The following is a 16,503-nucleotide window of genomic DNA, read 5'->3' as shown; positions in this document are numbered from 1 at the left end:
AGCAGAAACAACCGCCGCCTTATTATTGTAACCCTATCACTATATTAGCACCCAAAGAGTGCTAGGTACTTTACAGAAAAATAAAATACCCATCGCTCCTAAAGATCTTACATTTTACTAGTAGACTTGATTCAATGGGTGAAAGCAACAAACAATCGAGGCAAGATAAGGAATAGAGTCACAAATAATAAGGGAATGAGGATAATCTGGTTTGGCGCATGCATATTTTGCTAGTTCCATAATACACACACACTTTTTTGTTCTAATCTATTTTTCATTTAGCTCAAAATTAACATTCCATCCATACTGTCACTATCCATGTAGCTACTTGATTCCATGTTTATGTTTATTTTCACAAGCATAGGCAGTACCCACTATAATTATCTGCATAACAGTTTCTATTACAACCTTCAATTTGCAGATGCTCATAATTTTCAACCTCCACATTATGGCCTAAAATTTTCTATGGTCTTCATCTCAACAGGATTTTATTTTAATCTGGGCAAAACTCTTCCGGATATTTTTGAATTGTGACAAGGTGAAATGAAGATGTTTTTATCTGTTTGAAAAAAAAAGTTGCAACCTGTCTTCTAGATATTTGAGAATTTCTAAGCTATTTCACCAAATTCTAACATTTCACATGCCTTTCATGTAACCTGGATTGCCTTCTTTCGAAAGATGTAAATATGCATTTGTTCACCTGGGAAAACTAAATTACTCAAACATATAAGACCTCAATACAGTTCATCAAATTTAATTTTGTCTAAACAAGGCAATTTGAAGTCTGTTACATGATTTAAAAAAAAAACAAAAAAAGCAAAAACCTCTGCTTGGCATCTGAGAAAACAGATCAGTGTCCCCTTGGGATACTATCATGTATAGGATCAACAAACAGAATCAATACCAATGAAACCATAATTCACAACATGTAACATCATAAGGAGGAAAGATTTGGGAATGGACACATCTAGTACAAATGAATAAATCAGGCTATAAAGATAAGCATTTAAACAGGATGGGAGGGAGCATGAAATGAACCATTTTTAACATCAAGATTGAGGAGAATTATTAGTCAAATAAACCTCTGAAAATGCAGTAACACAGGGACCAAGGCTTTCATGGAAGCACTGGGAGAGAGATCCCCAGAATAACCAACAATTAAAAATACAAGTGTTAATCCTTTATGCTCTGGGTTTAAATACATGTTTTCATATGGAGCATCTCTACATTTTAATCATAACTAAAATGTTTGGAGTTTTTTTTAAATGGAGAAATTAAAGTAAAATTTAAGCTGAAGGAATTTTAGGCCTTATACTGTTTTATGAGCCATTATCTGCTCTTCTGAAGGGTGAAAAGGTTCAGTATTTAAAAATCTAAATGAGAAAAAATAATATTTACCATCTCCCCAGTAATTCTCCCCAGGAATACAAGACCTTCTCAGGACAATCCTTAGACACATCACCAGTACCACTTGAGAGTTCGTTATCACTCTCTGCAAAGAAACAAAAACATGCACAGATTTACCAAAGAGCTAACAGATTACAGAACAACAATTTTTTCTGACCAAAAAACAGTTACATGAGACTACACAAAAAAAGACAGAAAACAAATATGGAAAGCTTGAGGATTTGTGCAGACAAGTGCAGGATGAAATTTAAGATGCAGAAGTTTAAAATTAAGGAAAGAATATACAACAGACATAGATTAGGGAACCATTATCTATAAAGTATGTGAAGATACTCGGTGGTAATCAGTGATGCATTAAATAAGAGTACTCAGTGCTGTACTACTACCGAATACAAGCCAATTCCATTTCCAGGTTTTATATACAGAGAAATTTCCCATCAAGTAGAGCAGATTATATTAGTCCTTCACATTGCACCACACTTAGGATACCATGCACAGTTCTTGCCTCAGAAACTCTGATCACACTCCACAGTGATGAAATTGTATCTTACTGAAAGTGATCCACAGAAGAACAGCAAAAGTGATATCATGACTTGGAAGCCGAAATCATATGGGAAGTTAGAAGTGAAGAGGCAATAATCTCAGAACTGTTAAGGATAAGTGGCTTTAATGGAGAGTTAGATATAGAGGTAAAATGGGTTGGATGAGCCTGTGAATCAGAAATTATGTTGAAGGTAAAATTTTCTAAACAGCTTAAGTCAGTTAGGAGTTTAAGTAACATTTTCAAACGTCATGGGGGAAACTGACCAGCACAACTATTTTGGTATAATTTAGCTATAACAGCATAACTCCCCCATATGGACACTATTCTGGAATTACATCACTTATCTTCTGGAATAGATCATCTATGCAGGGAGCTATTCCAAAATAGCTACTGCAAAACAGTTATTCCACAATTGCTATTTCCCTGTGGAGACAAGCCCCAAATCTCACTGAGTTCAGGTTCCTAAATCACTTCTGAAAATGGAACTCTAAACGGTCATATGCTTTGCTAGCTGTCATATATATCTACCACTCAGACGTTGTTTCTGAAGCTTTTCCCCCACATCCAAACCTCAAGCGTGCGCTGTTTCACAGAGGTAAGTTTAATGATGACTCTTTCTAGAAAGGTTCATGATTAAAGACTAGATGCATCCCATAGGGTACTGGCTGACAACTGAAAAGGGAATGGCCTAGATGTCACAAAGTGTTCCCCTTCAGGTGCAAGACTTAGTGGGGTTACATGTGTTTTGTGTACTGGGAAACAATGTGACCACAACCATTATATGGGAAGACAGTAACTCATTTAGTTGGGTTCACCTAATCCTCCATTCAATCAGGATAATCTGGGGAGTCTATGAAATTATCTTGGAGGTTTTTTTAAGTCACGTGAACTTGGTGAAGATTCTGCTCAAGCTGAGGAAGGACTGACCCAAAAGCTTTTGGGACAAGATACCTACCACAAAATTCCCTCTCTCTCATACTGAAACAATTCCCATTGCTCTCACCTAACTCCATCTAATATGAAGAGTGGTATTGACGAATTTATGGCGAGGGTGGGGCCAAACTAGACTGCCAAAAGAAGTTATGAGATCTTTGTAGTTCATATATATCACAGGACCCACCATCACCAAAAATAAACACAGTTACAAAGGAGGACCTGACACCATCTATACAAACTTTTTCCTGGTCCCAACCACTGAAACCACAGATTTCTGATTATATGTTTACTAGTAATTTTAGGTCTTTAAAACAAAATCTTAAAAGCAAAATAAGAACCAAATACCAAATATTCAAAACTAGTATGATTTAGAAGATAACTGGTATTGTGATCAAGCCCAATCACAGCTCTTTTGTACCACTCTGCAAGCACAAAAGAGTCACTGTCATGTTCCCATTATCCTTGGAGGCCCAAAGCAGCTAAGTATAGTTCAGAGCAGGCCTGAGTATGCTTTAAACTTTGCCTGGGGGCAAACTATCTCAAGAATTCAGAGAGCCTAAAAGGTGGCTTAAAGCAACTTTTGCTCCACAAGAGTGTGATAGGGTTCAGCCACACTCATGACTCTCTGCCAACATTTGTAATTTTCCAAGAATTTTCAACATTTCATATTAGAAACAAGTTGATTTATTTTTGGCATCAGTAGTTCATGTATAGGAGGATCTGTCCAACATACTGGCATGATTTCTCTCCTAACTAAATCTTCATCGCTGTCACTCTGACTCCAATTAATAATCTCAGCAGTTGCCAAGTACAAGTCATTAATAAAAACATATTGGTCCTTGAATTTGACAACCAAACATGAAGACAAGATAGCTCCTGTCTTGCACCTCAAAAACACTCAAAAAAATGTGAATAGAAATGCTGGTTTGGAAAAAATTAGAGTTCTGCAATCTCCTCCCATTTCAAACCAAAACATGGTTCATGAAATTCTTTGTGTCAGAACCAGTTTGCATGGTTTCATAGGTCTTGAAATAAAGGAGATGTAGGTTTGAATGAATCCAGCTGCCCCATTTTTTTTAATCTCCATGCAATCCTACAGGCAAAATTTTGATTTGATGGGTTCATATCCTTTTGTGCAGGTTCACTGGAACCAAAAGTAGAAACACTGAGCTCAGAAAAAGCAATTTTCCCTTATTAAGCAAAGATATTATCATAATTAAGTGTATTAAAATATATGATAGTAAAATGAGACAGCTCCCAATAACCTGAAGAATTCACTAAGGCCCATGGAAATGTCCTGTATTTTGAAGCCCAGATCTGCAAAGCATATTATTAAATTCTAAAGCAAATAACAGGAAATATTGTGGACCCATTCTCCTTTTCCTCACAACCTGAGAAGTTATTAAAATTAACATTTAAAAACAGTAATTTTTTAAAGAAATTTAATAGCATAAATGAAATTTTAAAAATTCTCCCCTCTCCTGATTTTCCCAGCTAGATCAGATAGCTTAGATACAATACTTCCCTCTTCTTTCCCTGAGACACTAAGTAAAAATGGATTCTGCTGAGCAGATCCATTACTGGTCACATGGGGTAATTCAGCCAATCAGAATAAAAATATGACATGTCCCACTAATCTACCTGGCCCAAACTTGAAGCTCATAACAAATAGAAACTTCAAAATCCAAAGCAGAACAAAGCAAAATTAATCAGAAAAATGTTCCAGGGTGAAAGCTGATAGACAGACAGACAGACTTGAGAACCTGGTTGGTAATGTATGTTCACAAGTAAAAGGGTTCTACTAAACCACTGCTGAAAATAAATTCACAAGAAATATTCTTGGAGTTTGAGAAACATATGACTAAGCTCTACAAGACATATTCCAGCCTGGTCAGCAACACTAGAAAGGTTGAAGGTTACTTAGCCTATCACTGAGGTTCTTGGAGATGGACTCTGCATATTCACACTCTTGGGACATGTGCCAACCAGTGCCATTGAACAGTGCAGCCTTCTAGTAGCAGTGTCAATATAAGCACTCACACAGCCCCTCAGTGGTCCTCTCCTCAACATTTGAGCATGTTCTGATGGCAGGGCTGTAAAAGCAGGCACTGCAGCAGTTGCCACCTCAGTTCCTTCCACCGCTAATAAGAACAGCCATACTGGGTCAGACCAAAGGTCCATCCAGCCCAGTATCCTGTCTATCGACAGTGGCCAATGCCAGGTGCCCCAGACAGAACGAACCTAACAGATAATGATCAAGTGATCTCTCTCCTGCCATCCATCTCCATCCTCTGACAAACAGAGGCTAGGGACACCATTCCTTACACATCTTGGCTAATAGCCATTAATGGACTTAACCACCATGAATTTATCTAATTCTCTTTTAAACCCTGTTATAGTCCTAGCCTTCACAACCTCCTCAGGCAAGGAGTTCCACACGTTGACTGTGCGCTGTGAGAAGAACTGCTTCCTTTTATTTGTTTTAAACCTGCTGCCCATTAATTTCATTTGGTGGCCCCTAGTTCTTATATTATGGGAACAAGTAAATAACTTTTCCTTATTCAATTTCTCCACACCACTCACGATTTTATATACCTCTATCATATCCCCCCTTAGTCTCCTCTTTTCCAAGCTGAAAAGTCCTAGCCTTTTTAATCTTTCCTCATACAGAAGCCATTCCATACCCCTAATCATTTTAATTGCCCTTTTCTGAACCTTTTCTAACGGCAGTATACCTTTTTTGAGATGAGACCACCACATCTGTATACAGTATTCAAGATGTAGGCATATCATGGATTTATATAAGGGCAATAATATATTCTCTGTCTTATTCTCCATCCCTTTTTGAATGATTCCTAACATCCTGTTTGCTTTTTTGACTGACGCTGCACACTGCGTGGACGTCTTCAGAGAATTATCCATGATGACTCCACCATCTCTTTTCTGATTAGTTGTAGCTAAATTAGCCCCCATCATATTGTATGTATAGTTGGGGTTATTTTTTCCCAATGTGCATTACTTCACATTTATCCACATTAAATTTCATTTGACATTTTGTTGCCCAATCACTTAGTTTTGTGAGATCTTTTTGAAGTTCTTCACGGTCTGCTTTGGTCTTAACTATCCTAAGCAGTTCACTATCATCTGCAAACTTTGCCACCTCATTGTTTACCCCTTTCTCCAGATCATTTATGAATAAATTCAATAGGATTGGTCCAAGGACTGACCCTTGGGGAACATCACTAGCTACCCCTCTCCATTCTGAAAATTTACCATTTATTCCTATCCTTTGTTCCCTGTCTTTTAACCAGTTCTCAATCCATGAAAGGACCTTCCCTCTTATCCCATGACAACTTAATGTACGTAAGAGCCTTTGGTGAGGGACCCTCTCAAAGGCTTTCTGGAAATCTAAATACACTATGTCCACTGGATCCCCCCTGTCCACATGTTTGTTGACCCTATTCAAAGAACTCTAATAGATTAGTAACACATGATTTCTCTTTACAGAAACCATGTTAACTTTTGCCCAACAATTTATGTTCTGCTATGTATCTGACAATTTTATTCTTAACTATTGTTTCAATCAATTTGCCCAGTACTGACATTAGACTTACCAGTCTGTAATTGCCGGGATCACCTTTAGAGCCCTTTATATATATTGGCGTTACATTAGCTATCTTCCAGTCATTTGGTACAGAAGCCGATTTAAAGGACAGGTTACAAACCATAGTTAATAGTTCTGCAATTTCACATTTGAGTTTCTCCGAACTCTTGGGTGAATGCCATCTGGTCCCAGTGACTTGTTACTATTAAATTTATCAATTAATTCCAAAACCACCTCTAGTGACGCTTCAATCTGTGACAATTCCTCAGATTTGTCACCTACAAAGGACAGCTCAGGTTTGGGAATCTCCCTAACATCCTCAGCCATGAAGACTGAAAAGACGGTTACCCACCTTTGTAACTGTTGTTCTTCGAGATGTGTTGCTCATATCCATTCCAGTTAGGTGTGCATGCGCCCATGCACGTTCGTCAAAAGATTTTTACCCTAGCAACACTCGGTGGGTCAGCTGGGCGCCCCCTGGAGTGGCGCCGCTATCGCGCCAGATATATACCCCTGCCGACCCGACCGTCCCTCAGTTCCTTCTTGCCGGCTACTCCAACAGTGGGGAAGGAGGGTGGGTTTGGAATGGATGAGAGCAACACATCTCGAACAACAACATTTACAAAGGTGAGTAACCGTCTTTTCTTCTTCGAGTGTTTGCTCATATCCGTTCCAGTTAGGTCGGAGTGAGACATTGCAGAATGTAAGACTGCTGAGCCAAAGGCTGCATCGTCTCTGGACGGCTGAACCAATGCGTAGTGTGATGCAAAGGTGTGGATGGAAGACTAGGTAGCAGTGCGACATATTTCCTGAATGGGAACATGGGCAAGGAAAGCGGCAGATGAGGCTTGAGCCCGAGTAGAATGGGCAGTGAGATGGTTAGCCGAAACGTGAGCCAAGTCATAGCATGTCCGGATACAGGATGTCACCCAAGATTAAATTCGTTGGGAAGAGACTGGAATGCCTTTCATCCGCTCTGCGACAGCTACAAAGAGCTGAGGCGAACGTCGGAAGGGTTTGGTCCTCTCGATATAAAAGGTGAGAGCTGTGCAGACATCCAAAGTATGCAGCTATTGTTCCCGACACGACGAGTGCGGCTTCGGGAAAAAGACCGGTAGAAAGATGTCTTGATTAATGTGAAAGGCAGACACCACCTTAGGGAGGAATGCCGGGTGAGGTCGGAGCTGTACCTTGTCCTTGTGGAATACCACATACAGGGGATCTGCTATCAAATCTCGAATTTCCGAGACTCGTCTAGCTGAGGTTGATAGTGACGAGGAAGGCTGTCTTCCAGGAAAGGTACAGCAGGGAGTATGTGGCTAGAGGCTCGAAGGGGGAACCCATAAGCCTAGTTAACACCAGGTTTAGATCCCAGGTAGGGGTCAGGTGTCTGACTTGAGGGTACAATCGCTCCAATCCTTTAAGGAACCTGGAAACTATGGGGTGAGAAAAGATTGAACTGCCACTTTCCCCCGGGTGGAAAGCGGAAATTGCTGCAAGATGCACCCTTAAAGAAGAGACCACCAGGCCCTGCTCTTTGAGGGTCCATAAATAATCCAAGATAATGGGGACAGATATGCGTCCGGGGGTAAAGTTACGTTGAGCGCACCAGTGGGAGAAGCGCTTCCACTTGGTGAGATATGTTGTCCGCGTGGAAGGCTTTCTGCTTCCCAACTGTTGTACCAGTCCGGAACAATGCAATTCAGACTGGCTCAACCAGACAGCAGCCATGCTGTCAGATGAAGAGATTACAGGTCCGGGTGGTGAAGCCTGCCAAAGTCCTGTGTTATGAGGTCCGCCCAGAGTGGCAGGGGGATCGGGTCTGCCACCGAGAGGTTGAGCAACAGGGTGTACCAATGCTGTCTCGGCCATGCCGGAGCGATCAGGATTAGGTGGGCTCTGTCCCTGTGGAGCTTGAGTAGGACTCTGTGGACGAGTGGAAACGGAGAGAAGGCATAAAAGAGGTGTCCTTTCCACGGAATTAGGAATGTGTCCGAAAGGGAACCCGGGGAGCAACCTTGCAGGGAGCAGAACACCTGGCATTTCCTGTTCTCTCAGGAGGCAAAGAGGTCTATGTGGGGAAACCCCCACTTCCGGAAGACAGAATGGAGAATGTCCAGACGGATCGACCACTCGTGAGAGGATAAGGATCTGCTCAGCTGATCTGCCAGGGTATTCCAGGCTCCTGGGAGAAAGGACGCTACCAGGTCTATTGAGTGGGCTATGCAGAAGTCCCATAATTGTATCATCTCCTGACAAAGGGGGGGAGGATTGTGTCCCTCCCTGCTTGTTTATGTAATGCCTGGCCGTTCTGTTGTCTGTAAACACTGAGACACAATGACCCCATAGATGGCGCTGGAACATCTGGCACGCCAGGCAGACTGCTCTCAGTTCTCGGACATTTATGTGTAATACAACTCCCGAGGCGACCAAAGGCCTAGAGTGCGAAGGTGTCCTAGGTGAGCACCCCAGCCGAGAGATGACGTGTCCGTTGTCAGGGACATGGAAGGCTGTGGTGAATGGAACGGTAGACCTGCGCACACCAGGGATGGTGTCAGCCACCAGTTGAGGGAGCCTAGGATGTTCAGAGGAATGGTGACCACCATGTCTATGGCGTCCCTGCCTGGGCGGTAGGCTGAGGCGAGCCAAGTTTGAAGGGGGCGCATGCTCAGTCTGGTGTGCTTTGTCACGAATGTGCATGCAGCCATGTGACCGAGGAGGCCGAGGCAAGTGCGAGCCGAGATTATCAAGAAGTTTTGAAGTCTTTGTATAAGTGATACTATTGCCTGAAAACGGAGTAGTGGTAAACTGGCTGTTGCAAGATTGGAGTCCAGATTGGCCCCGATGAACTCTATTCTTTGTGTAGGCACTAGAGTAGATTTCTCCAGATTGATCATCAGGCCTAGCCGCATGAATAGGTCCTTGACGATGCCCACATGACTGGTGATTTGTGCTTCTGAGGTCCCTCGAATGAGCCAGTCGTCAAGGTATGGGAAGACATGTATTCGACAACGGCGGAGGGAGGCAGCGACTACCGCCATGCTCTCCGTGAATACCCGAGGGGTTGTAGAGAGGCCAAATGGAAGGACTGTAAACTGAAAGTGTTGATGGTTCACCACAAACCATAGATACCGTCTGTGCGGAGGGTAAACTGCAATGTGGAAATACGCGTCCTTCATATCGAGAGCGGCGTACTAATCTCCAGGATCCAAGGAAGGGATTATGGTCCCCAGGGATACCATGCAGAACTTGAATTTTTCATGAACTTGTTCAGTCCCTGCAGGTCTAGGATAGGCCTGAGGCCTCCTTTCGCTTTGGGGATTAGGAAATATCGGGAATAAAACCCCTTTCCCCTTAATTCCTTTGGTACCTCCTCTATAGCTCCCATTGTAAGGAGCTTCTGTAGGAAGGAATTGCTCGTGAGAGGGGTCCCTGAAGAGGGACGAGGAGGGGGGTCGGAAGGGAGGGGGTGAAATAAACTGGAGGTGGTATCCCAACTCCACCATGCGTAGGACCCAACGATCCAAGGTTAATTGGGATCACGCAGGGAGGAACGAGGAAAGGCGGTTGTAAAACAGAAAGGATCCTGGGAGACAATTGGTACACTGCTCTCGGGCGCACCCTCAAAGTTTGATTTGGTTCCCATTGTTAGCTTGGTGGGACTGGTATTGTTACCCCCTTGAGGTCCAGAGTGACACCTGCGGATGGCACGACCTTGCCTTCTGGCAAATTCTTGTCTTGGCCTAAGTGGGGGGTAAGGGCACTGAGGTTTGGTGCAGAAGGACCTTCTTTGAGTCTGTGGCGTATGCATTCCAAGCGAACACATAATCATCTGATTGTCTTTCAGACTCTGTAGCCTAGGGTCCGTCTTCTGTGAGAACAGGCCCTGGCCATCGAATGGTAAGTCTTGTATAGTGTGCTGAAGTTCAGGTGGCAGCCCTGACACCTGAAGCCATGATATACGTCGCATGGCGATTCCAGAGGCGACCGTTCTAGCTGCCGAATCGGCGGCATCTAGTGAGGCCTGTAGAGAGGTCCGTGCCACTTTCTTTCCTTCCTCCAATAGTGCCGTAAATTCCTGGCAGGAGTCTTGCGGGACCAGCTCTGTGAATTTCCCTACCGCCTCCCAGGAGTTGTAATTATACCTACTAAGCAGGGCTTGTTGATTCGCTACCCTGAGCTGGAGGCCTCCTGCTGAATAGATTTGACGTCCCAACAAATCCATTAGCCTAGCCTCCTTTGATTTTGGGGCAGGGGCTTGCTGGCCATGACGCTCCCGTTCATTGACGGACTGTACAACCAAGGAGCAGGGAGGAGGGTGCACATATAAGTACTTGTACCCCTTGGAGGGTACCATGTATTTCTGTTCAACCCCTCCGGCTGTGGGCGGGATAGATGCCGGGGATTGCCAGATGGTATCTGCCTTAGCTTGGATCGAACGAATTAACGGTAAGGCCACTCGGGTTGGTGCCTCCGCCAATAATATATCTATCACCGGGTCCTCAACCTCTGGAACCTCCTCTATCGGCAAGTTGATATTCTGGGCGACACGTCACAGGTGGTCCTGGTGTGACCTGAGGTCAATTGGAGGCGGGCCCGATGATGATGTCCCAGCTACCGCTTCATCCTGGGAAGAGGAAGATGAAAGTCCCGGGACGAGTGGGTCCTGGACAGACTCCTGATCATGGGGGACATCCGGGGCCGGAGGGACCTGTGGGTCTGGTGCGTGGACGGGAGCTTCCTCCGTACCAGCAGCGGGAGGTCGGCTGACAGTGGCCTCTGGCACGCGGTGCTCTGAAGGAACGGAGCGTGATGGCACAGCAGGTTCGCCTTGGGCTTGGTGATATGCCCAAGGCGTCCAAAAGGACCACTTATGAGGTCCCTGGTCCGGGCCGTGGGTCCCTTGGATGACCAGGCTGTGTGTATCTGAATCACCATAGGAAGCACTGTCCACCATAGGATGATACAGATGCATGCCGAGATGGCAACGGAGGAGCTGAAACCACTTGGGGAGGGTCTCTGCATCTGGTCGATCCGTCTCCACGCGGCACTGGAGAACGGTACCGGGAGTCATATCGGTACCGAGAACGAGACCGGGACCTGTGACTGGTGCGGTGCCGGGAGGTCGACCGGGGCCTCAAATCCCGACATCGAGATCGGCTGCGAGAGGTACGATGCCGTGAGCGGTGCCAGGACCTAGATCGGTGCCGAGAGTATCGGGTCAGCGATCGGGATCTCGAACAGTGCAGCGAGTATGACCGGTACCTAGATGGAGAGCAGCACCAGGACTGCGAGCAGCGTCGGGACCGGGATCGGTGACGGGAAGGAGAATGTCTGCGGGACCTTGATCGTGACTGGCGTCGTTCAGCGGTACCAGGTGAGGATGGTTTCAGTAGGGCAGGCTTGCCTACTGATTGCACAACACGCACCGGCGGTGCCGGGGGTTGAGGCAGCTCAGGCTCTGTCAGGGTAATCAACTCCCTTGCCGTAGAGAATGTCTCCGGCGTGGAGGGCACGATAAGCTCTACCACGGCATGCGCTGGGGAGCTGGTGGCCTCCGGACTCAACAGCTCTTGAGAGACCGGAATCAACGGCGCAGAAGATGTCGGTGCCGCTGCAGTTGAAGGTGCCGGGCAGTCCGACTTAGGCGGGCGCTCCGACTGCGGTGTAGGCATGGGAGCCACAGGAGTCTTGTGCTTCTTGATCCTTAGGGGGAGAGAGAGCGGTGCCGGGAAGGATCCTTGGCCGGTGATGGCTGGTGCCGAGGGGCCTTCGTGGTGCCTGTGCGCTCTGGTGCGGAAGAGGCACTTCTCCCCAGTGCGGTGGTCGGTGCCAAAGGTGGACGAGTGAGAGCAGCCTCCATCAGGAGCTGCTTGAGATGAAAGTCCCGCTCCTTTTTCGTCCGGGGCTTGAAGGCTTTACAGATGCTGCACTTGTCTGCGAGATGGAATTCGCACAAGCACTTGAGGCAGGAGTCATGAGGGTCTCCTGTGGGCATCGGCCTATGACAGGCCGAGCACGGTTTGAAGCCCGGTGAACCGGGCATGGGCCCCGGTACCAGGTGAGAGGAAGGGGCTAATCCCCGATCCCTCTTAACTATATACAAGAACTACTTAAAAGGACTAATAAAACCAACGAAAATTGAACTATATACACAATAACGATTAGAAATGAGTGAATAGCTAGAGAGGTGGAGATCAGCTAAACCGTTCTCCACTGTTCCAATGACCGACACGGGCAGTAAGAAGGAACTGAAGGACGGTCAGGTCGGCAGGGGTATATATCTGGTGCCATAGCGGCGCCACTCCATGGGGGGCCCAGCCAACCCACCGAGTGTTGCTAGGGTAAAAATCTTCCGACAAACGTGCACGCGGCGTGAGCACACCTAACTGGAATGGATATGAGCAAGCACTCGAAGAAGCAGCAAAGAATTCATTTAGTTTCTTTGCAATGACTTTATCGTCTTTAAGTACTCCTTTTGTATCTCGATCATCTAGGGACCCCACTGGCTGTTTAGCAGACTTTCTGCTTCTGATGTACTTAAAAAACATATTACCTACGTGGAAAGGCGTCAAAAGCCAGAGGCTAAGCGACCAAGAGGAGCTAGCAAACAGGGGACTGCAAATAGGGGAGTTTATGGGAGGGAGATGTAATAAAATTGCTATGGGTAGGAAGGGCCGCACTGCCAGTGCCAACACTGCTCCTGTCTCCTCCACCTGCGCCTGTATCCAGACAGAGAACCTAACCATGGACGCCTCTACCCAGATCCTGATGTGGATTTGCAGAGACTGTGGCTTGCATTTCCCACTCTCAGAAAGCCAGGCTGGGGGGACCATCCAGTGTGAGAGGTGCCTGCTAGTGGAATCTCTCAGGAAGCAGGTGGGAGAGCTACAGGAGGAGGTCACTAGGCTGAGGAGCATCCGTCCACATGAAGAATTCCTTGACAATATTCATATGGAGACTTCCAAGGCTGAGGACGCTATCCAGCTAGAGAGGACTACTGTCATGCCACCGGGGGAGGAGGAGGATATGACTCTGGTACAGGGAGGACACTGGCTGCTGGTTACTTCTGGAAGCAGGCAGTGATCCACCCCTACTCCCAACCCACCCACCATGGTGATGGAGAACCGTTATGCTGCCCTGGTAATGATTAATGAAGAATCACCCCCAAAAGTTGAAGAGGAGAAGCCATGTACCTCCAAGGCTGGAAGGATCACAGCCACCACTCCCAGAAGGAAATACAGGGTAGTGGTGGTTGAAGACTCTCTTCTGAGGGGGACGGAGGCATCCATCTTTTGCCCTGACATGGCATCGCAGGAGCTACACTGACTGCCAGAGGCCTGTATCCGAGACATTATGGAGGGATTGTCGAGGTTCACCTCGACCTCTGACTACCACCCCATGCTACTCATCTACGTGGGCACTAATGATACTGCAAGGTATGACCCTCAACAGATCAGAAGTGACTACAGGGTCCTGGGAGTAAGGGTAAAGGAGTTGGGAGCACAGGTGGTGTTCTCTTCAGTCCCTCCAGTCAAGGGTAGAGGCCTTGGCAGAGAGAGATGCCTCTTGGAGGTGAATGCCTGGCTGTGAGGATTGTATCGCCAGAAGGGCTTCAGCTTCATTGACGACGGGATGCTGTTCCAGGGGCAAGGACTGCTTAACAGAGATGGGGTCCACCTATCGAGGAAGGCAAAGAGCATATCTGGCAACAGACTGGCTAACCTAGTGAGGAGGGCTTTAAACTAGGTTCGATGGGCACAGGTGACCAAAGCACACAGGTAAGTCAAAAACATGTAGACCTGGGAGGAGGGTCGGAATCTGCGGGGAGCATGGGCTATTATAGCAGAAATAAGGGAGAGACAAAACAGAACTGGGGGGGGGGAATCAAATCAGCATCATAGATGTCTGTATACTAATGCAAGAAGTATGGGGAATAAGCAGGAAGAACTCGAAATGCTAATAAACAAACACAACGATGACGTAGTTGGCATAATGGAGACTTGGTGGGATAATACGCATGACTGGAATATTGGTATAGAAGGGTACAGCTTGCTCAGGAAGGATAGGCAAGGGAAAAAGGGAGGAGGTGTTGGCTTATGTATTAAAAATGTATACACTTGGAATGAGGTTGAGATAGATATAAGAGACAGACTTGTTGAAAAGTCTCTGGGTAAGGATAAAAGGGGTAAAAAACAAGGGTGATGTCATGGCAGTGGTCTACTACCAGGGCCAGCTCCAGGCACCAGCGCTGCAAGCAGGTGCTTGAGGAGGCCAACGGAAAGCGGCGGCATGTCCGGCTCTTCAGCAGTGGGTCCCTCAGTCCCTCTCAGAGGGAAGGACCTGCCGCCAAACTGCCGCCGAAGAATGAAGCAGCAGCAGTAAAGCTGCCGCCGAAGTGCCGCCGATCGCAGCTTCTCCCCGCTGCCGCTTGGGGCAGCAAAAACGCTAGAGCCGGCCCTGTCTACTACAGACCACCAAACTAGAAAGAAGAGGTGTATGAGGCTTTTTTTAAACAACTATCAAAATCATGGAAAGCACAGGACTTGGTGGTGATGGGGGACTTCAACTACCCAGATATCTGTTGGGAAAATAACACAGCAGGGCACAGATTATCCAACAAGTTCTTGGAATGTACTGGACAAAATATTTTATTTCAGAAGATGGAGAAAGCTACCGGGGGGAGGCTGTTCTAGATTTGATTTTGACAAATAGGGAGGAACTGGTTGAGAATCTGAACGAGGAAGGCAACTTGGATGAAAGTGATCATGAAATGGAAGAGTTCATGATTCTAAGGAAGGGTAGGAGGGAGAGCAGCACAATATAGACAATGGATTTCAAAAAGGCAGACTTTAACAAACTCAGGGAGTTGGTAGATAAAATCCCATGGGAAGCAAGTGTAAGGGGGAAAACAACTGAAGACAATTGGCAGCTTTTCAGAGAGACACTATTAATGGCACAAAAGCAAACTATCCCACTGCATAGGAATGATAGGAAGTATGGCAAGAGACCACCCTGGCTTAACCAAGAGATCTTCAATGATCTAAAACACAAAAATAGAGTCCTACAAAAAGTGGAAACTCAGTCAAATTACGAAGGATGAATATAAACAAATAACACAACTATGCAGGGACAAAATTAGAAAGGCAAAGGCACAAAATGAGATCAAACTAGCTAGGGACATAAAGGGTAACAAGAAAACATTCTACAAATACATTAGAAGCAAGAGGAAGACCAAGGACTGAGTAGGCCCATTACTTAATGGGGAGGGGGGAAGACAACAGAAAATGTGGAAATGGCAGAGGTGCTTCATGACTTGTTTCGGTTTTCATCAAGAAGATTGGTGGCAATTGGACATCTAACATAGTGAATGCCTGTGAAAATGAAGTAGGATCGGAGTCTAAAATAGGGAAAAAAAGTCAAAAATTACTTAGACAAGTAAGATGTCTTCAAATCACCAGGGCCTGATGAAATGCATCCTAGGATACTCAAGGAGCTGAATGAGGAGATAACTGAACCATTGGTAATTATCTGTGAAAAGTCATGGAAGATGGGAGACATTCCAGAAGACTGGAAAAGGGCAAATATAGTGCCTATCTATAAAAAGGGAAATAAGGACAAAGCGGGGAATTACAGACCAGTCAGCTTAACTTCTGTATCCGAAAAAATAATGGGGAAAATAATTAAAAAATCAGTTTGCAAACACCTAGAAGATAATGAGGTGATAAGTAACAGTCAGCATGGATTTGTCAAGAACAAACCGCGTCAAACCAATCTGATAGCTTTCTTTGATGGGGTAACAAGCCTTATGGATAGGAGCTAAGTGGTAGATGTGGTATATCTTGACTTTAATGAGACTTTTGATACTGTCCCACATGACCTTCTCATAAACAAACTAGGTAAATACAACTTAGATGGAGCTACTATAAGGTGGGTGCATAACTGGTTGGAAAATCGTTCCCAGAAAGTAGTTATCAGTGGTTCACAGTCATGCTGGAAGGGCATAATGAGT

General features: G+C 45.6%; 1 protein-coding gene across 1 annotated transcript in view; it reads right to left on the bottom strand.

The window, feature by feature from the left end:
* Nucleotides 1–16,503, bottom strand: part of RABGAP1L (RAB GTPase activating protein 1 like) — a 570,078-nt gene that overhangs the window by 443,238 nt on the left and 110,337 nt on the right. Inside the window, 1 exon segment of the mRNA XM_030571947.1 lies at nucleotides 1,399–1,492. Coding sequence (XP_030427807.1) covers nucleotides 1,399–1,492 — 94 coding nt within the window.

The sequence above is a fragment of the Gopherus evgoodei genome, chromosome 8, assembly GCF_007399415.2.
Source record: "Gopherus evgoodei ecotype Sinaloan lineage chromosome 8, rGopEvg1_v1.p, whole genome shotgun sequence".
NCBI lineage: Eukaryota > Metazoa > Chordata > Testudines > Testudinidae > Gopherus > Gopherus evgoodei.
Note: the sequence above shows the minus strand (reverse complement) of the source record. Positions and strands in the feature narration are given on the sequence as shown.